The sequence below is a fragment of the Saccostrea echinata genome, unplaced genomic scaffold (genome assembly GCF_033153115.1).
Source record: "Saccostrea echinata isolate AGI-Se365-2 ecotype Australia unplaced genomic scaffold, CSIRO_AGI_Sech_v1 ptg000003l, whole genome shotgun sequence".
In the NCBI taxonomy this organism is placed as follows: domain Eukaryota; kingdom Metazoa; phylum Mollusca; class Bivalvia; order Ostreida; family Ostreidae; genus Saccostrea; species Saccostrea echinata.
Genome location: NW_026889752.1, coordinates 5,837,545 through 5,864,568, shown reverse-complemented (window position 1 = coordinate 5,864,568; position 27,024 = coordinate 5,837,545). Strand labels below are relative to the sequence as shown.

The following is a 27,024-nucleotide window of genomic DNA, read 5'->3' as shown; positions in this document are numbered from 1 at the left end:
TGACTATTTTGCTCGCATTGAATTCCAAGCAAGAGGAAGTCCACATTTGCATATTTTCTTTTGGATTGAAAATGTGCCATCTGTTTTCAATAGTTCATCTCAAAATGAATTGGTAAATTACATAGACAGAGTTATTCATACAACCTTTCCTAGAAATGAAAGTAGTATTCTTTCTTCATATGTAAAAAAATATCAAATTCATAGTCATAGACCAACATGTTTAAGGGGGAATTCCTGTAGATTTTCATTCCCTTATGAGCCATGCAATAAAACACACATTATTGCTGGAGTAGATGTTACTGGAAATAAAAAATTCTATGAAACTAAAGGAGGTCCTGAAGATTCAATGGTTAATGTTTACAATCCAACAATTTTACTTCACTGGCAAGCAAACATGGATATCCAAATGGTAAATGGACCTTTTGGTGTTGCATACTATGTTTGTAGCTATATATGCAAATCAGAACCAAATACTTTAAAAAACGCATTAGCTGAGACACTGCGAAACATTCAAGACTCGGTTAATTCACCACCATTAAGGTCAAAACTCTGCAAAATTGGCTTTTGTATTCTAAAACATAGAACTTTAAGTGCCCAAGAAGCAGCATATAGAATAGGTCATTTGCAGTTGACATGGTTTTCTAGGGAAGTTGTAAACGTTCTGACATACACTCCTGAGAAACAATTTAAAAAATTAAAACCACAAAGTCTCTTAAACCAACTGCCACTAAATTCAACAGACATTTTTGAAAACAACATATATGACTACTACTATGTTAGACCCACACACTTTAATTCTTTGTCATTGTTTTCATTTTGTCGGCAGTTTAAAGTAGTTCGGAAATTGGCTAAAACAATTGAAAGTTACAAATTACCAATTCCTGGAGATGTTTACATACAAAGACGCACACGTCCAGCAGTTGTTAGAAGTTGTAAACCTAGACGGGGTAGCGATGATTATTACTTCAGCTATTTACTTCTGTTTTTTCCCCATAGAAATGCACAGGAATTTTTAGAACCTTACTCTTGTGTTAAAGATGCGTTTTTAAATAAGTACAGATTTTTTGATAATGAAGCAATACAGATTGGGTTTCAAATGCCAGAGTTAGACTCAATAATTCAATCTATTCATTTGCCAAACATTGAATTTGATATGATGGCTCCAAATACCTGTGAAAATGAAACTGAACCTTTTTCATTACATGAAGATTTTGAAGACTCAGAAAATATTTCTAATTTAATCTCAGAACAAGATGTTTCAAATGCAACAATTCAGACAGACAATTGTTTGGATCTAGACAGCACAGATATGGAATGGCACTGTCTTTCAGCATGTATTGATACTAATACATTGGCTGGAAAACTTAAAAGACTAACTCGAGATCAATATCATGTATTTAGATACATAAAACAATCAATGTTGAAGAAGCAAATATTTCAGATGTTTGTAACAGGAGGAGCTGGTGTGGGGAAAAGTTATTTAATTGAATTTCTCATACAATATTTCAGGGTTTGTACAGCTTTATTCTCTGGGCATGATCCTGTTTTAGTTCTTGCTCCTACAGGTGTGGCTGCTCATAATATAAATGGTCAAACAATTCACTCTGCATTGAAATTACCTGTTCAACATGGTTACCATCTTAATAATAGTCAGTTGTCTGCTACAGTGTTGAAGAAAAAGCGTACTCAATTAAAAAGTAAGCATACAGTGATCATTGATGAAATAAGCATGGTTAGTTCACAAATGTTTGAGCTTATTTATAACCGTTTACAAACAATTCAAAATAATGACCAGCCTTTTGGAGGATTAAATATCATAGTAGTTGGAGACTTCTTTCAGCTACGTCCAGTGCGAGGAGAATTTACTTTCAAGCATGAAATTCTTTGGCCTTTATTTAAACCTTTTTTTTTTGCAACAGAATATGAGGCAATCTGATGACTCAGACTATGCACAGTTATTAAATCGTGTGCGCATTGGCCAAATGAATTCTGATGATGTTAATATCTTAAAACGTAGAATTTATGCACAAGATCAAGCAGATCCAAGCATTTTGTACATCTATGCTACAAGAAAACAAGTTCAAAATCATAACTGTGCAATTCAAAGCAACATAAATGCAACAAATTACAGCATATGTGCTAAACATTATTTCTCAGATAATGATATTAACGTAAATGGAGATGTTGATGAAGAATTAATACCTGAAGATGATAGAGATGCAGGTGGACTACCATCTGTTTTGGTGCTATCTATTGGTACAAAAGTTATGTTGCTCAGAAATTTATGTGTGAAATATGGATTAATAAATGGTGCTCGTGGTGTAATTTCTAGTGTATTAGTTAGTGAAAATGAAACAATTGTAAATACTTTAAATGTTATGTTTAACAACTCTGAAAAGATTCCACCTAGTGTCTGCAATAGCAATGGTTCAGTAACTCTGTCGATGTACAGGCAAGAATTTTTAAGTCATGGTCGCTATATAATTAGAGAAATGTTTCCATTAATGCCATGTTGGGCAGCAACTGTACATAAGGTGCAAGGGTTATCCTTAGATAAAGCAGCAATATCTTTGAACAACTCATTATTTCAGCACGGCCAAGCTTATGTTGCTCTAAGTAGAGTTAGAACATTAGAAAATGTACAATTATTAAGCCTAGCTTTAAATAAAATAACTGCTGATCAAAGTGTTATTGAAGAATATGTAAGATTACACAGAAAAAAAGATGAACAGTAACAAAAAAATGTTTTCAAATTATGTTAAAATGCATATTAGAGATATAGATACCACAGTTGAAGTTACTTTGCATCTAATTACATCTGCCTTTTGAAAATTTAACAAAAAAATGCTGTGTAAAGTTTGTATTTAGTTAGTGTATTCATTATTTCAAATATTACCCAAAGCATTGGAATCTTCTTTAAAGATATTTGGTAAGTCAAATTTAAATGACTTGAAATATAATATTGTAAATAAATGCATTATATAGGCCTATTATTTTATTTGTTTTCCACTGAATGATAAAAGAACTTTTTTTTCTTAACAGTTGTGGAAACATTACAAGACGTGAAAAACCTGCAGGGAGAACACACACTTAAGTCATTCCTAACTGTGAAAGTGATTGAAGTCCAAGCTCCGACATCATACATTTCCAAAAAAAAAAAGGAGCAAGTCAAATGATGACAGCAAAAGTTGCTGATACTAAAACTCACACAGAGGTCAACATCTATGATACTGGAAAATTTCCCTTATTTAGAGTAAATGAAGCTGTTATCCTTTCAGACTTCGTAAAAAAAGCAGATGGGTAAATATTTCCTTACATTATTTTTTAATGAGAGTTTAAAAGTCTTACATGTTAATGAAATGTCTTTCATAAATTTATCACATGTACACATATATTATTCTGTACTGTGTTCATTGTAGAAGTCTGGTTGTAACTCAAGTCTCGAATGTTTTTACAACAAATAAAGAAATGGTAACTGTACCACAGGAGGTCCTAGACATGGCACAAAAGAAACCAGACTGCTTGTCTGTAATAAATGCAGCAACGTCACCTTTGAAAAGCACAGTGTCTGTGAAAGGGAAAGTTATCCTTGTATGTATCCTAGCTGTTACAACATACAATATATCTGATAAATAAATTCTAATATGGGATAATTAACATTTAATTTTCATCTTTATTTTCCCTTAATGGTAATTGAGCATAATATTAATTTATTTCACCTTTAGGCATGCTCACCTACCACAAAAAGATTAAGAAACACAGGGGAAGAGGTTCCTTTTAAAAGACTTAAAGTAAAGGATGGAAGTGGTATCATTAATGTGGCTTTGTGGAGGGATTTCGCTGATACACCAATTCAACAAGGCAGTTTCGTTGCTCTGCATAATTTTACAACCACTCAAACATACGATGCCAAAACAAAAGCACAGAAACCTGTCCTCTCGAACAGATCATCTCAATCAGCAGTAGAGGTAACTTATAAACTATTAATTAAATTTTTATACCTCTTTTTTTCCTGAACTTTTCTTTCAACATCTTTTAAATAGTTATATATTTTTTTCTTTATAATGTTGTAAGGTTTCATTCTATATATTCCTTTGTGTCAATTATTTTCACAGTTTTAAATTTTTTACAGCTTTAACCTATATTTCATGTCGCTGATTTTCTCATGTGATTTAATGGAAAGAATTGATTTTTAGTTCATCCCTTCCTTTGCTGAAATATCTGATGACGAAGAAGATAGTGAAGAGGAAAGTACAGTTATGCCAACTGGGACCATAATTGGAATTGAGAGCCTTTTTACTTACAGGTAAAAATTGTCAATTGTTTATACATGTATCACTTTTAATAAGTATTCAATTTGATTACTAATGCTTGTAACACATAAAAGAATTGTAAGAAGCACACTATTGGTATAAATGGCAACACTGTAAAGTATAGTTAATGAATTTAAAAAATGTTCCAGAGTTTTCAATTCATAATCTTAATTTATTCATATTTCCCCTCTGAATTATTAATTCATATAATTTTATAGGTGCTGCCTTATCCAAAAGTGCTGTAAGAAAAAGGTCGGGGAAGACTTCCGCTGTCCAAATTGTTCAATTCAGTACACCATTAACTCTGCTGGTTATGGTGGCATTTTAAAACTACTCATCAATTATGAAAATAAAATGAGTGTCTTCACAGTTTTCACTGAAGGACTGCTACAATTGTTAGAATCCATGAACTTGAAAACCGACTTAAACAACAAAGATGATACCTTGAATAACCTGAAGGCCGAGATGCCAATTCGAGTGAAATTTTCATTTCAAAGTAACAAGATAACAACCATTCGAAAATTTTAAAACTTAACAAATGTGTCAAAAGATTGTTCTTCCTGGACTGGATTTGATAATGTTCTTCCTGGACTGGATTTGATAATGTTCTTCCTGGACTGGATTTGATAATGTTCTTCCTGGACTTATTCAATAATGTTCTTCTTGGACTTATTCGATAATGTTCTTTCTGGACTTATTCCATAATGTTCTTCCTGGACTGGATTGATAACGATACTTACTATTATTAATCAAGAGAAGTGAATACAATTGATGTGGTAGAAATTACAGTTCATAACTTGTTGCTATGTAACTACTCTTAATTTCTTTTTGGTTTGTATATATTTTATACATCATTGCTTATCTTTGTTTTAGAATTGTTTGATTGTATCTTGTATAACACTTACTGTGTTATTAATTAAAGATGCATAAAGGTTTCAATAAGATTTGTAGAAAATTTTAATGTATACAATACTGGTACATTAATATTGTATACATACACCTGTAACCGATAAACATTTACACCGTTAATACCAGTGAATGTGTGTAACAGTGTTTAGTTAACATGTCTATGATGATTTTCTTTTTTAAAGGAATTCTGTTATTTGGTGTGAAATTCTAAATGCATCTTGTGTAAATATATTTTGACTTGCATTTTTTATAACATAGCTAGTTGATCCATTTTTGTGATGATGTAGCTCTTTTTCACAAATAGTCATAAGCTGGCATATTTCTGGCATGTGTATGAGAAGCTGCTATTTGTATTAGGTAATTTCCAACATTGTTTGTACCATATATGTATTGCTTAGTCAGCAAGCATTCTGAGAGTATTGCATTAGCAATATTAGTCCCCTACCGGCAAGTGCATGTAATCTGGTTCCCGTTAAGAATTGGAAATGCCATAATTCTGTCAAAAATTAATGAAGCGGGACGAAATGCGAACTTGATCTATAACTAATCAAAGTAAAGCCACATACCAAAAATCAGCTCAATATCTACAAGCGTTTAGAAGAAAATTGCGGAAAACCCGTAAAAATTGAAAAGGCCGTAATTCCGTCAAAAATCAATGAAGCGGAACGAAATTCAAACTTGATCTGTAACTCATCAAAATACACTCACATACCAAAAATCAGCTCAATATCTGCAAGCGTTTAGGAAAAAAGTGCGGAAAACCAAGTGGGACAGACTGACAGACAGACAGAGGGACAGACAGACAGACAGACAGACGGACAGACAGACGGACGGACAGACGGACGGACAGACTCAGAGGAAACCTATAGTCCCCTCCGGTTTCACCGGTAGGGGACTAATAACAAGTGGTACATTTCTTGCATAATTTACAAGATATTGGCAATTTTGTTTACTAAAATGATAACTCACATTCCTTTTACTATATTGTCCTCAAGTATATATTATTTTTGTACATTTTTACTTGAAGTTTTAAAATCTGTTAAACTCAGGTAACTCATCTACCTCTTGTACAAGTGTAAGTTTTAATTATATTGTACATGTAGTTGTAAATTCTTGTAAGCCTTTTGAATCCTTATACAGACTCACAGACTCTGTTTAATTAAAAAAACATACTCATTTGTGTCTATATTTTTTTTTTACTGGTATAAAGAAAAAAATTTCTGAACTCATAATTACATTTGCTTTCATTCTTTTCTTAATAAAAGAACATAAAATCATTGTACTCTTACAAAACATTTCATTTTAAAGGGCAATTTGTCTTTTTTTTCTTCGGATAATTTTGATTACTTGTACTTTATATTGTAGTATTAGAAATATAGTTATTTACTAAGGTTGTGCATATGCCATTCAGGTTTAGGTCTGTTTTGTCCATGTTTTCTTCATCTCTCTTGGCATTTAAGATTGAAAAGAAATTTTAGAAAGACAGTTTTTTAAACATTTGTCTCTCATTTTTTAAATTGAAACATGCATGGTTAACTATTTCAGGGAAATGAAAGTAGAATAGAGATTGTTAAAGTTTTAAACTCGTATTTTGTTTTTTTTTTTTTTTTGTTTTTTTTTTTTTTTTGTTTTGTTTTGTTTTTTTTTTTTTGTTCTTTATTTGAATAAATACAAGCATTGACACTAGTATTGATTCTTTCTTTCTGAGATTTTTGCCTTCAAATTCCAGAATGGAAATCAACATCAGCATCATTTCTGGGGGAAATGAATTGAGATACTATCGTATCATTTTAATATGTGAACTTGGACCAACCACTTAACTTGCATTTCATTTTAAAAGGTCTTGGGTTTCATTTCATAACAGTGTTAACTAGCATTTCCGTTGTAATATAGAGCGTCCAAGGTATATCATGCATTATTTGAACACACTTTTAATTATTGCACAAATTAATTTAATTACTCTTAAAATAACTTTGTTCAAAAAAGTTTATTGCATTCCCTTAAATTATTGTGTGCAATAATCAAAACAGTCCATTCAAATAATCATTAATATACCTTGATTCATATTTTATTCAATGTTACTCTCAATTGAATTCAAAAATGATAGATGGTTTTCCATTGAGGTGATTTAAGCAAGAGTTATTTCCCCATGGCCGCAATATTGTAGGTCTACATCCCCAGACCCCTTCATTATTCAACCCAGTTCAATTTATTAATAACCCCGAGGCAATATACGTCATAGGAAAACTATCCATAATCATTTCATTGCTAATTTCAATTTTCAGGCATTTTTTAACATAACCTGTATGCAGTATGATTAAAAAAAACTTGCTGATTGCATCAATTGAAATATGAATAATTATCTCAGATATTTTTAAATGACCTCTAAAAATTCATTATCCCTCCTCCTTCTTTCATTTCATGTATGCAGTAAGATTAAAAAAAAAAAAAAACAAGAAAAAAACCCTTGCTGATTAAACAAAACACCACCAAAGCTCAATAAACAGAATGTTTCCTAATACTGGAAAACGTTCCAACAAGGAATTAAAATCCAGTGGCTGACTGTCTAAGCTTTTTTCAAAAGCTAAACTTGTATATTCATTTGTAATAAATCGCTACAATTTCAGAATGCGCATGCATGACCTGGATTGATAAATATGACTGATAAATCCAGTCAATCATGCACTATTTTATTTACGCAAATATGAAAAAGGTAAAATATGTTATGGAATAAAATAACCGACCCAATTTAAATTTTTTACGGACTCTAAAAAAATGCATAATGCTCTATTTCCAATTGTTTAAGATTTTGCAGAAAATATTCGATAAAAGGACGGGTGCACTGTCTGTCCCCTTTTTATGAACCCGTTAAACGTCAGCGATGTGTATTGCAATACGTTCTATTTCCACTACGGAAGAGTTATACTTCTTAGTACGCTCTTTTGTGAGAGGGAAATGTACAAATCTCGCGGGATTTCTGGGACAAACGTAACATAAACATGTAAACAGTATGTTGAATGTTGATGAACAATTCCTAAGAAAATGCAAATGAAATATTTTATTGTTGTGGACTTTATATACATCAAGAGAGGAATGACAATGATATCAATTTATATCTATTGTTGATCGTATGTATCTATTTATCGTATGGTACATCTAAGTACAGTCCCTGAAACGTTCTACTTTCCCATTTTTCCGTTCGCTCACCGTTCGTTAACCGTTCGTTCAGCGTGCGTTCACCGTTCGTTCACCGTGCGTTTACCGTTCGCTCTCCGTTCACAGTTTTGCGTTCAGCGTTCACCGCGCGCTCGCGTTCACCGTTCACAAAGCGTTCAGCGTTCGCTTTTCGTTCGTTCACTTTGCGTTCACCTTGCGTTCAGCGTTCACTTATCGTTCAGTCTTTATTGTCATTCGGAACTCCGAAGTGAATGACTTATCTTTTTTAAAGTAAGGATTTACAAATTTAATAATTAACATATCGTGTTTAAAGAAAAAATTATCTACAATATTTATTTTCATTATTCTAACTTAGCTGTTAGGTTATTTATTAAAATTTATCTGGAAAAAAAATGTTTTTATAAGTACATGTATGTACCTATGTAGAACGATGCTGAAACATTAAATTTAAATACGGACAATATACAGATGCTTCAAGCACTGCAACATTTTGTTGTTATGTTAAAGACGATAAATCGTTAATGGATAGATGATAATCGAAGTCAATTAATTTACCAACTTCAGCAGAAATACGAAAATATTTATTTCTAACACATTTTTTTTTTCAAATAATACAGAAATACATGTTAGAACTAATTCTGAGGATTATAAACAGTACTGCAGGTATCAAGTTAATTAAATATCTTTAGAGGGAATTAAATTGATAGTGTGGTTTGAAAAAAAAAAAAAAAAATATTTGTTTAAAATGTAATACATTATAGAATTTTTTTCTACTTTACAAATATAAACTCTTTAATTAGAGAGAGAGAAATGCTTTTATAACATGATTATCATTAATATAACAAAAGTGATTCTCCAGTAATGATATTTTTCACCGTAACTTTATATTGTTACCATTAGATATAATTAAGAGCCCCCCCCCCCCCCTTTCCCGTAAATCCGTCACTTAGTTAGTATTTCCAGTATATTTTAATTAACATTTAAATAGAAGTTAATGTGTTTTGTAGCACAAAAATTTCAGTCTCAAAACAAACATGCATCTAAACAAAGTCATTAAACAATAGTAGTTCAAAATATACATGTGCCGGCGGTGATATTTTAGATTGGCAGGGAGTAGGTTTCAAATTCAAGCGGCTTAATCATTCCAAGTGTTTATTCCCAATGTATTTTATTCATTTATTATTATTTTTATTTTTAGAAATGTTGGAATCAGATCTAGAAATGATAAGAAAAAATGTTTAAACTTCTTGGAGATACGTACCACTTTGCCTTCGGTGTGACGAGACTTGCACACCTGCACAGTGTCGAATGATTTTGATTGAAAGGTCAAGCACGTGGACTTCGTGTGAACTTGAAGCAGGAAAATAAAACCGATTATGACTGTAACACAAATAGGTTTGGTGATAAAAATAGTTTTTTCATTGCCTGGTATATTTAGAAAATAATTAAGAAATTTTATTTGATATAGGTACAAACATTTGAGAAAGGGGGGGGGCGAATCTCTCTCTCTCTCTCTCATTTGTCTGTTTAATAAAAACTATGACAGCATATTACTTAAATATGAAGTTGTGAAAATTTAATATATAACAAATAATATGAATCTCTTTGTATCATCTTGTCCGAGTATAATCAAAGCCGGGAAACATGTAGAAGTCTACTCAATAAATCATCATCAAAAATAAAACTGACTGATAAATATATTGTTGCATTAAAATTTTAAAATACTGGTGTATTTATGCAATACGTCTATGGAAGGGAATTACCGCCAAAAGTCTATTTATCTTGCGTTTATTCTTATTCTGCCTACTTCTTTATTCTTTGTTATTATTGTAACTATATGTCACTTTATTGTTTTCATATTCGTCTTTATTACATTTCACTTTGAACTTTTTTCATTCTTCATTTTGTCCTTACTTTTATGTTGCTTTATTCTTGTAAATACGTTCTTTTTTCTTTTAAATTGATACAGTTTCTTTAATAAATAATTATGATCATCTCTATTACAAATGTAAATTCAGTCACGCAAACCATGAAGCGCATTCAATGAAGACGAATACAAGTAGTGTGAATTTAATGCGGCATTATAACGCTAGGTGGCAGGATGTTCGCTGCGCGCGAGTGTTGGTAAAATTAGGTACGCAAACCCGGGCCGGGGTTATTCGCGATTTTTCAATTTTCTGGCTTAAATTAATACTTTATCAATCGAGGGGAAGTTTTCACTATATATCCAGTCTTCCGGGGGAAAGTCTCACTATATAGTCAGTCTTCCCCCTTCATAGCGAAACTTCCCCCCTTTAATTTAGTTTCCGAATATTTTTTTAATTGTAAAACAATGTTTTTATACTAACTATCAGTGTTTGGATAAAAGTTCTCCTTCCTATATGAATGAATAAATAAATATATGAATAAATTATTAAAACATTTTGATAGTGATTTTTATAATTAAAGCATCTTAACCTTGCAGGTAAACATAGGTAAACTGCACGGGTAATGACCTCTTTACTGTTAAACTAATTATGTCTTTTTTTCTTTTGATAAGAATCGTCTGGGAACAATGCAATAATCTGCTGTGCACGATAAATTTTTAATGCGCACTTTTATATTGATTCATTTGAAACTATTAATCTTATATATATATATATATATATATATATATATATATATATATATATATATATATATATATATATATATATATATATATATAAAGATCATTATCTAAATATGCAATATATACATCGTCGATGTAAATAAAATCAAAACCAAACACGGAAGGGGGAGTCTCACTATGGTCGTTTAGAGCGGAAGGCTCACTATATCCCAGATAGTCATTGCCCCCCCCCCCCCCCCCGGAGTTTAGTCAAATAAGGGCAATGTACGTAGTGACTTATGAGTAAAATTTGGTACTAATAGAAGTTGGACCCCCTCCCCGCAAATAGAATTTTCGAGTTTGAAGAATTTTCCTCTGTTTTTGGTTTTTTGTTTGTTTGTTTGTTTGTTTTTTTTGCTTGTCAAGATTTTTAGGTAAGTTGTTTTTTTCTCTGGCTGCCCTTTTCAAACACAATGCTACATCTCTAAGTTTTATTTGTATTCGCTGTAAATATTGCCAATATCTATATTCATGTATTTATATTTTGAAAATCTCAATATCTTAGATTATTTTGGCGATTTTTGATTCCCAATTTGCTAAGATAGGTAGGCAATATCAAACGAGACATTGACAAAATAATTTTTTGAGTTATTCTCATGTCAAACACAGTGTGCTTACTAGAGATATTCATTTCTTTATTGAAAAGTGCTATTTTTATACAAAAAATTAATACATATTTTCATAAAAGCCGGGGGAAGTTTCTAGTATGCCCCGGTCTAGCCTGGTTTCGGCCACGCCTACCCATGACGTTCCGCACTACTTTGCAGAGCATTATGGGTTGGCCGAAACCAGACTAGCCCCGATCCCAAGAATCAGGCGACTGCGCATGAACAGTTATTATCCTGAAATAAAGAAATGTCAGTTCAGTGGAAGAATATATAGGGGTCCTGAAAAACAACTCAATTTATAATTAAGGGTATACTAGTAATTATCAAAATATTTAATATTTTTTGTATCAATAAAACTGAAATTCAATCATCCAACAAATAACTTGAATAGAGTTATATTTTTCAGGTGACAGAAAATGAACAATTATTTTGGAGTTTTCATCATTGGTTCGGTTTTAATGACCCAGATTTTCTTAAAACGTGTTATTTAAAGCAACAAAAGCACATTTGAAATAAGAAATGCTTATAAATAGTTAAAATATAATGTTTAACATCAGAATAATTTATAAATTTATTAGCTTTTTGTCAAAAAAAAAAAAAAACAAACAAACAAACAAACAAACAAACTAAAAATGTCAGCTTGATACTGCCTCCCCATTTTACCAACTTGGAAATCAAATATCGTCGAGAAAATCTAAAATATTAAGCATTTCGAGGCAATTTTACTGCGTAATGCAAATAAACCTATAACTAATATAACTTGAAAATTTGGGTTCGATTGATAAAGTATTAAGGCAGAAAATTGAAAAATCTCGAATAACCTCGGCTCCGGTTTGCGTACCTAATTTTACCAACACTCGCAGCGAACATCCTGCCACCTAGCGTTATAATGTTGCATTAAATTCACACTACTTGTATTCGTCTTCGTTGAATGCGCTTCATGGTTTGCGTGACTGAATTTACATTGTAATAGAGATGATCATAATTATTTATTAAAGAAAATGTATCAATTTAAAAGAAAAAAAGAACGTATTTACAAGAATAAAGCAACATAGAAGTAAGGACAAAATGAAGAATATGAAAAAAGTTCAAAGTGAAATGTAATAAAGACGAATATGAAAACAATAAAGTGACATATAGTTACAATACTAACAAAGAATAAAGAAGTAGGCAGAATAAGAATAAACGCAAGATAAATAGACTTTTGGCGGTAATTCCCTTCCATATACGTCCACATACCTTTGTAAAATGTTTTATTTTTTTTCTCATTATTTTACACGGAATCGTCTTAGCACGGAAATATATGTATGGTTGTTACAACCGTTGTAATTCATTCTATAAGTCCGTAATTTGCTCTTCTAAAATCCACATTATTTTTAATGATTTTATATATCAAATAAGAATAAACATATTTATTTTACAACTAGATTAATTTTATCTTTTATACTACAGCGTTCGGTAACAATTACAATGTTTTACAGATATAAAAATCGTGTTATTAAAAAGTTGAATTTAAACATCGTACATATGCGCAGAAAATATTGTTAGAAACTTAAATTAATAATTTTACTTAATGTGTCTGTATCGTCTTTCTTAGGATACTTTTCATTGTTTTGTTTATTTATTTATTATTCATTTATTTTTTAGCACCAGGCATACATACAATAGAATAGTTTCAATATAAGGAAAAGATCAGAGGCATTCCGAACAATACGCATGCCTCGGAAATGTCGTATTTTTTATTAATGGATGATAAATTAAGGGTTCTCGCTCTCTTACATTTGTCTTTAAGTTCTTCTATTCTTTAATTGGAATGACAAATACATTTAACATTTAAAATTGGATTGAGATTGGCATGTATTGTATTACAGGCCCGTAGGAAGCAAATTCGCTTTGAGGGGACACAACCATACATTTTCAGTTGAGGGGGCACTATCAACTACCAAAATTAGCTATATTTCCTATAGTATATTATATATCCCCCCCCCCCCGTTCCTACGGCCATGTATTATCAGCAACGCCATGCTGTCCCAGTCTGACGACCAAACGCGCCTCTAATTTTGAAGAGTTCACTAATGGAAATAGAACGTATTGACCGAATTTAGCATGGGAGAGAAGCGAGAATTTGTGTTCCTTTTTGGATATTAACAAATCAGAGGCTAGAATACAAATAGAATTAAATAATTATGCAAATACCTCTAATCTTGTGTAAGCAAATGAACACAAAGTTCAATTAGGAATAAAATTACTAAGGAAATCAAAGATGGTCGGGTTATGGGTCCATTTTTTGAGTCATCAATGCCCAATTACATAGTTCCCCAATAGGTTTGTATCTTAATCAAGTAGAGGTTTGAGGATGATAACGCATCTCTCTTACCCTTCTTCTCCTTTTATCAATGCATTTATAGATCCTAAATTATTTTCAGTAAATCACTCTTCTTATGATTCTGTGGCTAATATGATTTCAGATGTTGGACAAGGTGCTGCACTAGCAAGGTAGATATTAAAAATGCCTTCAGATTAACTCCTACTTATCTTTGGAATTCTCTTTAGGTTTCAAATGATGGGAAATACATGTATTATATTAATAAATGTATGTCAATGGGATGTTCGTTATCTTGTGCCATTCTTAAAACGTTTTCTACATTCTTGCAGTGGGCTATAGTTGCAATATCATGTAAACATTCTTTATTCCCTATATCTACATGTAGATGATTTCATTTTTGCAGGAAGTAAAGGTTCAGTTCAGTTAGAGCTCATTTATGTCAAAATGCACAGAATTGGGGTTTCTTTGGCTGTTCAGAAAACACCATTTCCAGTTAACTGTCTAATATTTCTAGACATAGGGATAGACATACTTCAGGCCTGAATTAAGGTGGTATAGGATACCAGACGAAATTACTCCTAAATATTTATTTGCATAAAGTATTAGGATTTAAAATACCACCACCTTTTAGTATGCATAATTGTAAAATTAATATTTGTATTATTTAATTAAATAAAAATATACAAAAACGATTTTTTTTTTTTTATAATTTTTTTTTCAAAAGCTTAATATTATAGGCAAGAAATAAGTGTCATTGTTTTTTCTTTAATTTGCAACAAAAAATAAGCATAAAGATGGAGAAAAAAATGCATTCTTTGACGTCACAGTAGTAATGTTGATTGTGTAATTGTAACTTTAAAATACTCGGCACTCAGGGCCATTGAGCAGTGAGGGATCTTTTTTTCGTGCCAGCACCTACTGCGACACGGGACCTCGGTTTATACGGTCTCATCCGAAGGACCGGTCTCCACGTCCCACATTGGGGTTCGAACCCGCGATGTAAGGATCAACTCTTTACACCGCGACTCTAGAGCAAATGCTTTAAACACATATGAGTGAAAAATTTTCGAGAGGGACGATAAACAACAAACAAAGCAATCCTCAATGCATTTGATAGTTTTTTTTTAATGACAACACAGCAAAGAATTTTACAAGTTTCATTTTCAATCTTCAACAGTTTGACAAAACATTGTAAAATTCATTGCTGTATTGTGATTTAACAAAAACAATATGCGATTAAAGGGTTCTAAAGACAATATTTTTTCAATAGTTGATATTATTTCAATTGTGGTAGTATTAATGCAACCACTTTTGAGATAAATATCACTAATGAAATAATTATTTCCATAGCGGACGTAATTTCAATAGTGGTTTTATACGTGTGACCACTATTGAAATAACACCCACTATTGAAATAATGCTTATCCTAACTTCCCTTGAAGTTTTTTAATGTCTCGACGAGTTAAGACGTTGGATTTACTATCCATATTTGTGGTGTAGGCAAGCCCATGAATATGAGCATATATTTAGTTAAATTCTATATTCTTTTTATCAAAAATAACCATATTTTTATCAGAAAGTTTGTTCACACAGATCGTCTTTTTTCTTCTTTTTAACGTAGAAATTCTAAAGTCTACTACTATCTGTATTTACGATCCTTCCCTTTCTATATCAAGGGTAAAGATGAACCTTATATAACAAAATTTCTTAAAACTTTAATATATTGATTGATTGTATGTTTGTTTTTGCCGAGTTGGCCAGATTCTGCTGAAGCTTGCATAAAACATTTGCATACTTTGTTTGAATTTTAGGTACATCTATTAAATCAAAGATATCCGTGTATTATAATCGTAATTTCTAGCAAAGAAAGGAAAACATAAAATTGCACATCACATTTTAACTCAATAAATAAGTTTATTATGTTAAAAAAACATAATGAACAATGTATCCTTATATTTTTTTTTTCAATAGTGGGGTTAATTTAACAAGGCTTGCAATGTGGTATTGGCATTGAAATCATTATCAGCAACTATCAAAATGATTATTTCAATCACTATTGAAATCTTTATTTCAATAGTGAACATTATTTCAATAGTGGTTGCAACCTGGTTTAGGTTTTGAAATGCATTCAAAAACTCTATTGAAATCATTGTTTGAATAATGAAAGTTATTTCAATAGTGGTTTCAACCCGTGTTTGGTTTTGAAATACACTTTCAACCACTAATAAAATAATTATTTTAATAGTTAACGTAATTTCAATAGTGGTTGCAACCTTGTATTGGGTTCTAAAATACATTTCAGTAGTGGCCGTTATTTCAATAGTTGTTGCAAGAGCAGAACTGTACTGTCCCTGTGCCTACGTTTCTGCAAAAAGCTACTGCTTTTAAAAGAACGGATAAAAAGACGGCTGCAATTGGCAAGAAACTATAAAAAAAAAAACATTTGGGAATTGTTATAATTTATCAGCCAAGGGTATATCAAAGTCCTTTCAATTATTATATGTGAATTATGTTTTTATTTAATGAAACAGAATTAAATAATGTAAACAATCGCTTTTAAAATATATTTTGTTGCCCCTCGATACACAACACTGCATTGTAATAATGTGACCTTAATTTGTGCGAAAAATCATGTGAGCTTAAAAAGTGTGCGGAGCTGTATCATCTTTTGTGATTTTTTTTGGATTGGCAGTTGAATTGATGTCAATGCATACTTGAGTTCCTCAATTTCTGAAGTCTACCCCCGCTGAGGAAATCCTTCTTTGTTTTGAAGCTGGCTTTGAAGACACAATTTGGAATTTAATTTCAGATGACACTCTTGTAAGAAAAAGTGTGGACTACTTTAACATGGGATTGGAAACTTTTCCATTTGTTTTTTCTGAGTAAACTGGTCTACATTGAGCTTCTAATCTTTACTAAACACTTTATAAGTAATTTGTTCACCAAATAACTTCGTCAACACTCTAAAATCCACTTTAACAGAGTAGCAGAAGAAAAACACCACTTTATTCAACAGGTATGACCTTGACCTCTCTCCAAAGTCGTATTAAACACAATCACCACTGCTTGACCTTTATTAAAATAATCAAGCACTTCCTAGGTTCTCTGGTCTTGTTGTTGCTGTAAATGTTCAACAATAAGATTTCGTTCTTTCACTTGAATATTACGCATACTAAGCTTTCTTTAGATGAGGAAATATGTAAAGGAAATAGGCAAAGTAATTCAAACACTAAAACGACAAGAATTTTGTTCAAATGAAGGGCCATGCCTTCTTCCAAAAAGTGATAAATAAGATTTCATGAAAAATTAATTACATTATAATAGACAATGGAGGCAAATGTAAAGTTAAGTAAGATTTATTTTTTGTTGTTGGCGAACGAGGCCTTAGGGCTGCCGGATGATAAATTGGCTAGCCCTAAAATCAATTATGTATTACATTAAACATTACATTACACATTATGCCACATTATCATTTGAGGGCTACTAGTTTCAACCACTGTCCAATGTAGAGCCCTCAATGATTTCATTATACATTATTCATTATTCAAACATTATGCAATCCATCATTATACATTATTCATAATGCATCTATTATGCATTTCATCATTATACATTGTGGCAACCATCATTATACATTATCCATTATGCATACATTATGCATTTCATCATTATACATTATGACATTAAACATTATGACATTATCATTATACATTATTGGCTTCATGATTGAGAAAGATAGACAAAATTATACTGGTACTGGGAACAGATACTCAGTATAATAATGCTATCAAATCAATTAAAGCCAAAAGCGTCGCGAAATATCGCCACATGGTTGTTCGAGCAATGGGAGAACAACCACTGCCAATAAAAATTGGAGGATAAGCGTCGCTTACATTGGCCGGTCACCTACGTTCGCCACTTAGAGAGCAGACTTGTTGCTATTTACTTTGTAAATTGTAAAATAGTATGTCATTGTCAAGTTCAGAAAGACGAACTCCATCCTTAACAAATAACCCGCTAGAATCCCAAGATATCTCCGGATAACTGATATAAAAACCATTATTCTCAACAAACAATTTGCCCATAAAACTGTTAATTCTTTTGACTGCAAGGTTTTGAGATTTAACATTATTACTGTAGCGCCATGAAGATCTGGGAAGAATGTGAGACCACCCTAGGACAGTGTTTGGAAGTTTAGACCGAATCATTTGAGTTGTTTCTCTCATCTTTAAGCGTAACTCAAGTAAAGGCACATTACCAATATCATTACCCCCACAGTGAATTATTATAATATCAGGAGATGGTTCATACCTCAACAGTAACTGAATGCGTGGAAACACTTTTTTCCATGTTAGACCACCCTTGCCCTGCCAAAGGATGTGATAATTTAGTCGTCTAAGTCCCAAATGGGATTTCTCAGTTGACAGGCTTGCACGTTGGAAAGCTCACTTGATAATGGATGAGCCAACTATCCATATACTTTTTTCTTGCCCTATGTGATAAAAAATATATTTCACTGATTTCTATTATAAGATTTATAAGCATGTGAAATCCATCTACCTTTTTTCATTATTTCGGATTCAGAATGGCCTTTAGAAAAACTGTCCGAGGCAGCCCCAATTCGGAACGAGTGGGAAGTGTTACGTGAATTTGAAAGACCTTAAAGATTTATTGCTTTATTAAGGACTGACGTAAATTGATAACGGATAAGTGGGTTGCCGTCTACGTGAACAAAAAGCGGACCATTAATTTTTGGTCTGACAGACAAATATCTTTGCAAATGAAATAGGGGGCATATGACTTGTGTAGGTGACTCGTTCACCTAAACAGAACCATTTCCTGTTTAGTCAGTCTTGGAATGTGGAACTGTTAACCTTAATATTTTCTTATTTAATGACTGATCGAATAAAATTTGTATATCATTGATGACGATAACATGGTGAATGTCACCTGTTTTATTGCATGTAAGTTCACCGACTCTCAAAAAGGCATGGTACGCTAATGAAAAGGCAGAGCAAAATAGGTATGTTTCAAAATTAGAGGAGCACACTAGACTTGAACTTGGTATGAGCTTTTTCAAAATGTTTTCGGTAATTGGTAAACGACGGTCAACTGATTTACGGGAACGTTTTATACCTTCTAATAATTTTCTAACCAGAAAACATTGTGTATAATCGGTGGTACCTGTCAACTTGCATTTAAAACTTATACCAGATAAATAAGATGATATTGTGCTGTACGCTAAATCACGAAGGGACAGGTGAGCGATGAATATACACAAGTGAGAGAGGGGAGAACCCCAAATATCATCTAAACCGTAGTCCTTCCTGAAAGTCGAAAATATCTTTAAACTATTTGAGTACAGTAGTTTCGTGTTAGGGGCAATAGACTTAAGAGTTAAATGCTCTATTTCAGCTTTAATATCATCTTTGTGAAATCTTCTGAAATGGGTATAGGATCTTTGTCCGCTTCTGGTGCGAGTTCCCGGAATCTTTTCCACTGTTTTCGGGAAATAGAATCAGCGATTGAATTATTGCTTTAAAATACATGTTGTTAACCACTGGATGGAGCACTAGAGGACGCACTAATTCCATTACTCTTTTAGATTTAAATGTCTCCCTATTCAGAATAGATACTAAAGCAATATTGTCTGTATGAAACATTATTTTTTTTTTATTTTGGAAATGATTTTTGAATAACAGGACTGCAAGAACTATTGGAACTAATTCTAAAAAAAGTTATATCAGATATTATGTCTGAATCCTGCCACTGGGTGGGCCACGGAAAACATGCCCAATGATTTTGTAAATAAACGCCGCAGCCAAGTTGTGCATTTCCTGCGCTTTCTGTGTATAAGTGAAGCTCAAAATTTGAAAGCCAATTAATCTCTAAAATATTAAAGGTACCGTTGAATTGCTCGAGGAAACTTGACCAAACCTGTAGGTCGCTCTTCACACCAGCGTTAACCCTTATAAAATGAGACAAATGTTTAATACCACACATGGCATCACAAAAACGACGATTAAAGGCACGAGCTGCAGGAATGGCTTTAGCGCAGAAATTCAGAGAACCTACTAAAGACTGTAGCTCTTTTAATCTTATTTTAGATTTTCCCAAAATTGTTTTATTAGTTTTCTTAAGTTCAATGGGTTTTTTTCCTCTGGTATACCTATAACCATTTTTTTCTGTGTCAATTTCTATACCTAGAAAAACCAACAAATGTTTAGGACAAACAGTTTTTTCCTCTGCTAGCGGAATTCCAAATTCATGACAAGTATTTTGAAAGTTAGTCATTAATAATTTACATGCTTTGAAATCTTTAGCAGCGAAAATAAAATCATTCAGATAATGGTTTATCGTTTCTATGCCTGTTTTTGTAATAGTTACCCACTGTAAAAAAAAATGGGCAAATTTTTCCCAAAGGGCACAACTTGCAGAACAGCCCATAGGTAAACACATATCATAATAAAACTTGTTATTGAATTTAAAACCTATTAATTCATGAACAGAAGGATGTACTGGTAATAAACGAAATGCTGACTTGACATCCATTTTTGAAAGAAGGGAGTTTTTCCCTAATGCTGCAATCATATCTAATACTTCATCGAAAGGTGTGTAATGAACCGTACAATAATCAGGGTCAATAAAATCGTTTACACTATTTCCTTCGGGAAATGATAAATGATGTATTAAGCGCCAACCCCCGTCTTTTTTAGCAACGATACGTATAGGTGATATTCTAAAATTTTGCCGACCCCCTGTTTGTGTGTGTGTGTGTTTTTTTTAAACTTGAAAAATAGCAATTTCATTAATTGACTTTTTTTGTGAAACCTGTTATACTATGTTATGGATATTGTACTTCAGATGTTCTTATTTCATTTCCATCAAGGATAAAAGCAACGAATATGCACATATTACTTGCTTGACCCATATGGGTGTATTATGCAATAAAGAATTAATACTAATAAATTGATTGGGGGGGGGGGTAAAAATTCACAGGTACTTGGGTCTTGGTTTATAAATATGTTTGTACCTTATTGATATGTAAAAATTTACTTTACTTTTTTACCTATCAATAAGGCACATACATATTTATAAACCAAGAACCAAGTACCTGTGTAAAAATTAGCTTTTAACGCCCTATGAATAGGCTGAGTATTTGATACAAAAGACTAAGCTGCAATGATGTAGCCCTTTCGGATTTTTTTTTTCTGATCTGATATTTTCTGGCCTCTCTCTCTCTCCCCCCCCCCCCTTCAAAAAAGGAGAGGGCTACATTATTGCAGCTATAAAAGATTGTATTCAGAAATTAACTGTGCATTGATGCGTTGATTAAAGCGCAAAATTTTACATCTTTAATTGTATTTGAACAATACCTTATTCATTAATTTTCTCTTTTCATGTAAGCAAGTTTATTACGAAGTACAAATTGTACTTCGGGTTCGTTGCACGATGCTCTCAGTAAGGAATATATACAAATTTTACCGATAGATTTATTAGGAAAACCTACTACATACATGTATATGAAATAGTCTTTCGATATTTAATTATATTCACAACTTACAGTGTTATCAGTGGTTTACCATTATTTCAATTATGACCATTAACACAAAAGCTTTTTTTATGGTCATGTAGCTATAATCGCCTTGTTTTTTTCTTAACATCGGGCTCGATGCTATATGATGTTCTAGAAGCTTCCGTCAATATAAAGATCGGTGAATGACAAAAATATTTTGCACATTTCCCTTTTTAATCGGATATCACAACTTATTTCTTTTATAACATTTAAATCGAGTTTTGATTGAATAATTCAGTGATGACGTTTTATGTAATAAATAAACGATTGCTTGTTGTCAGTTTCATTAAAATTGCCAGCTACTTAGATCCGCCAACCGGAAACGCCACCGTACCTGTACGAAAATTTACGCCCTGACCTTAGGCGGAAATCAAAAGACGGAATCCGCCTTTATCTATAAAGAACTTAATAAGACTATTAGACGGAGTCCGGGTGGAATCAGGGCGGAATAGGGCTCGAAATATTTAAATGAGTTAAGGCGTATTCCGCCTTTCCTAATATGGATTACTTTCAAGGCATATTCCGCCTTACCTGCAAGGCGTATTCCGCATTAATGGCAAGGCGTATTCCGCCTTACTTAGGATAGGCGTATTCCGCCTTACTAGCAAGGCGTATTCCGCCTTACTTAAGATAGGCGTATTCCGTCTTACTAGCAAGGCGTATTCCGCCTTAATGGTTAGAGGGATTTTTGCATTAATGGTTACATAATCTGCCAATCACAGTGTATCAGCTATTGTTGTTTCAGACTTTTACAAACTTATCAATTAAAAAAATGAAATTATACAAATTATAAATCATTTATTTACAAGTTCTTTAAAATTCAATGACTAAAAAAATTTTACATTTGAAAATGTTATGCCTTGCCTTAAATTCACATGAAATAAAAATATAAAAAATATTCTACCAAAACTTGATTTTTCTTCATACATCTACATAATAATGTGACTGTCACAGTTGAATTAACAAATAAAAAAAGAAAGACAAAACCATTGTTTAAAAGTCAATTCAACAAAACAATTAGCTGTTAATTTACCACTGGTTGATTATTTTCACAAAATTCTTTCTGTCTGCTGAAGGAAAGAGTGTGTCATTTTTATTGTTCTTCTTCCTAAGTTATCTGGAATAACTTAATTATCTTTTCCATGATTCAAGCTTTCCTTTGCCATTCTTCACACACGGTCACCACATGCTGAAGTCTATAAAGAAAATACAAACTGAAATGAATTTCTCGTTTTAAAAGAACTCTTCAACATTTTTCAATAAAATGACTCTTTTATGGCATTCTATTCTGTATTACAGATCAGGATGCAAACAGTCTTGTCTAATTTCTCTCAACACTAAAACTTACAAAATATAAGAATAATTTTTCATATATTTATCAGACGTCTGATGTCTTCATGTATTCTTACCTCTCATAACCTCCAATACAGTTGATTGAAGCACAGGTGTTAGATTGCATTCCTCTCAAATGAGAAGTCTCAGCAGCATTGCCAGTTTACTGCTAAGGGTGGATGGACAGTGACTTCTGGCCTTCATTCGGACTTGCTGCAGTTGCCGCAGTCCTCATTTTACCTTTATTGGCCAAAATTGCTGAGGACTTAAAAAGCTCGAAGTGCTGAAATGTATAACACTGCACTGCAGAAAATCCTACTATCTACAGTTTTAAAATTGACTTAAATAGGTTTTTAATCTCTTATTCAATTACTTTTCAAAATCTTCATATACTTGTAAAAGGTAATAACGTAAGACCCCATTCTACAAACACTTTTAATTTACATGTATATTCAATAGCTGGTCATGAAATATGTATATCTAACTTAAATGAATATACTCATATCCATGTATGTTTTGAAATGTACATTTGCAGCTGCTTATTGAATAATTAGGAAAACTATCGTGTAGATGCATCAACGTTAGGAGGAATGGTACACTTCAATGTGGATGAAAAAATAAATTAAAAAAACTTGTTCAAATTTCACCCCAAAAATGTATTTTAAGAATTTCATCAAGGTAAAAAAAGAAGAAGAAGAATTCCATGTACATGATGTATATATTAATAGTTTAAATGATGACTTACATCTCAGAACCTGACTCCTAATCCCACCTGAGCAGAGAACTACACTTTTAGAAGAGTGTCTGTGTCACCATTCCACTAATAAACCACTGATTAAACCAGTGCTAACACACATCATAACAAATTTTTCAATCGTGATTTTAAAACTGGAAGTAACTACAGGTCGCTAATTTTAAAAGGAAATCGTATTTCCGGAAAACACATACGCAAAGTGAAAAATAAAATTACAAAAGTACATGTTGATTAATAATTGACAAATGAATTTAATTTAGTAATTTTTTTTTAATCCTTTACCTTTGTACTTTTTAATAATTTAATCTAAAAGGATATACTCATAACATTGAAAACAAGGGGGGGGGGGGGGCTACCCTACATTAGGCAAAAAGAAATGGCGCCTGAAATTTTATGCGCAAACTTTTTTATAACATCTGGGTCAGTGTAGAGTATAATGTGAATATAGGGCCTCAATGCTATTCCAGTTGGAATTAATTAATCGGTTAAGTAATGGTGGAGAGTGGTGTGTACATATTTTGGCTGTACGAATTCAAAAGAGAGAAAAAAAAAAAAACGCTAAAAATTTTAACTTACCATTGTTTTTCACAGTTACACGTATTCCTGTACAGTGTTTAGAGGTCCTTCTTTGTCCATTCAGCATGTTCACCGAGCATAATTTGCTTCACTTCAAAGCTTAGTAGAATAACACCAAAAGTTGTATTTTATCACTCTTTTTTCCAAAAACACATAACAAATCATCTTCAGAATAGTAATTTACAGGCATACATCTTGCCTGAGTTCCTTTTTAAACTGAATAAGATATAAAGATTCATCAACCAAATTGACCAACAGTCATCACTTTCAAAATCTGCATTCAAACTGACCAATGCATCCAAAGAGAGGCTCTGCCTGAAAACTTCCGCCCCCTGTAGAGGGTGGTCATGCAGGAGCGCATTAGAAACGTATATCTGATATACAATATGGCTGCAAAAAAATAACTCCTCTAGGAAACGCAATCTTAAATGTAATAAAAAGCCTAATATTCAAAGTCTAATAACTGGATTAAAAGCCATGTTTGACTATTTTTTTTCGAATATCTCCCCCATTAGTGCCTTTAGAAAACAATGTCATCTAGAGGAATGAAACATGTGGTCATAATTTAAACTGTTCATAATTTAAAGACTAATGCAGAATCCGTCTAAGAGCTAAGCCGGAAAACGTCTAACAAAAATACGCCTCAGATTTAAGGTGGAATCCACCTAAGATATGAGGCGGAAAACGGTTAAAGCTAAGACGTTTTCCATGTCCGCCTTTAGTACGGCTTAGTCCACCTAGCACTTAACCGGAATCCGTCTCAGTCCGCCCGGACTCCAGGCGGAAAACGGTTAAGAGTTTCGTACGGGTACTCACGTTTTAGCTATTTCATGGCTGTTTATAGAAAATGAAAGTAGACTTTTAATTTAATGTACGATACTTACTATGCGAGAGAAATCTAAATATAGTTTACGGACATCAGGTTGTATCTAGTGTATTGTTAGAGGAGTAAGTAAGAACTCTGGTGCACCCGTTTCGGAGTTTATTTGCAAAATTTATTAATTTATAAGTATAGATGTGATTAAAAACGTAACTAAATCATTTTTACAAATATATATATATAAATGAATTGAAAAACTAGGATGATTCATAACAAATATTTTGAACATAAGTTTTACTTAGCTAAGACCTACCTAAGTCCGTTTTATGTTACGGTTTAAGACATACTTAAGTAGTACTTAGGCAGGTCTTAAGATTGCACCTAAAACATACTTATGACCCTATTTAAGTCAAAAACTTAGCAAGCTTTATGTTACGACCCCCAGAAAAATATCAATATTGACCGAGGAGATATTAATAACGATATACAGATGTTTGAACAAATAAGATGCCGTAAAATCTAAGATCCACGTGCTCTTGTCCAGCGAAATACAAACTCTTCAAAATGTGTTCGTACATCCATGTAAGTCACGTTTCAAAGACCTAGTTATACAAGAGAAAAAATATGTTCACTAGTCAGACTATTATTATACGGTATGTGGTATTTATCAGATGCATGCCTATTGGTTTATTTTATAAATCATTTTCTACGTAAAAAGATTTTTTAAAAAAATATGCATCTAAATAAGTAAAATAAAAACGTGTCAGATACACACACATGAACTCTGCTCTGTGATTATATTACTCGGCGAATTATACATGTACTTTCGATTAAGGATTATTGCTGGTAACTCAAATCTGCTTTTTAACTACTGTACAAATATTACCTTATTCTGAGATTATTTTATGAAAAATGTGTCGTACGGTTTGCGAAAAAAAAATCAATTAGCGAATGTAGAGCGGGGATGTATAGAACAAAGCTTCTCATGGTCAAAGTATTATCATGGTTTTAAGGAAGAAAATGTGTAGTTATAACCAAAAAAAAAAAAAAAAAAAAAAAAAAAAAAGAAATACCCAGCCTCTTTCAAGCTACATGCATTATGTTTGCTACCCCCCCCCCCCCCCCCCGCTTCGAAAGTCTGTGGATTTTCATGTATATGTTACGTTATGGTGAAATAAAACAGTCATAATCTAAATGTTTACATGTACATGTTAATATGTGTCTGAAAAAAGATAATTTACAAGTAAGTTTAAAATCGTGTGGTGGACTGGTGGTGTAACCCGGTAGATGAATTCGGCTGGAAGTCACTCCAGTACGTTATACACATGATATCGTTAGGACGGAAGAATTTGAAAGGTGTGATAAACACACAGCGCCCCAGCCCTCCGGCTCTATCCAAATATATTTTAAAGAAAGGTGTGAACTCGGAACTGACCATAAGAATGTTTCAAATCACAAGAGAAATACTTTCCGCGTAAACAAACTTTCAGGGCCACCTAGTGTCATGCGATTTTGATTGTAAGGTAGAGCACGAGAATTTCGTGTGTCACGGAGAACAAATTGATTGAACACATTTATAACTGAGTTGAATATAAAACGAAATTACGGAATTTAAATAGTATTATAGAATCATTATGGTTAATTGTGACTTTGGTAATGTAAATAAAACGAAGAATTAAATTTATAAGAATCTCTCTCTCTCTCTCTCTCTCTCTCTCTCTCTCTGACATTGTTTCTTTACACACTTTTCATTTAAATAAAAACTTACCGTATTAAATACTTACACTGAAAGGATTTTAAAACAAAAGCATAAATACTAGTTTATGAAAAGTCAATCGTCTGTTACGAGAAATACTCTTAGGCATTATAGAAACGAAGTTTTTTTTTTTAGTTTTATGCGAAATGAAGTCTCTCTCTCTCTCTCTGACATAAATTGTTTCTTTGCACACTTTTCAATTAAAGAAAAAATTATTACATACTTAC

General features: G+C 32.3%; 2 protein-coding genes and 1 pseudogene across 3 annotated transcripts in view; 2 read left to right on the top strand and 1 right to left on the bottom strand.

Annotated features, from left to right (window-relative positions):
• Nucleotides 1-27,024, top strand: part of LOC133178795 (uncharacterized) — a 43,791-nt gene that overhangs the window by 6,158 nt on the left and 10,609 nt on the right. The window lies entirely within an intron of this gene.
• Nucleotides 3,176-4,852, top strand: LOC133178739 (uncharacterized). The gene is made up of 5 exons (XM_061313446.1): nt 3,176-3,300; nt 3,420-3,591; nt 3,726-3,968; nt 4,197-4,306; nt 4,532-4,852. The coding sequence occupies exons 1-5, from the start codon at nt 3,176-3,178 to the stop codon at nt 4,839-4,841; spliced, it is 960 nt and encodes a 319-aa protein (XP_061169430.1). The 3' UTR covers nt 4,842-4,852.
• Nucleotides 17,340-22,975, bottom strand: LOC133178738 (uncharacterized; annotated as a pseudogene).

What these genes read in the sequence shown, in the direction of transcription:
- LOC133178739 (XM_061313446.1), top strand. Translation starts at nt 3,176, where the DNA reads ATGACAGCAAAAGTTGCTGATACTAAAACTCACACAGAGGTCAACATC. An exon ending in CATCTCAATCAGCAGTAGAG is followed by an intron (nt 3,969 to 4,196) that starts GTAACTTATAAA and finishes ATTGATTTTTAG; the next exon opens with TTCATCCCTTCCTTTGCTGA. An exon ending in GAGAGCCTTTTTACTTACAG is followed by an intron (nt 4,307 to 4,531) that starts GTAAAAATTGTC and finishes ATAATTTTATAG; the next exon opens with GTGCTGCCTTATCCAAAAGT.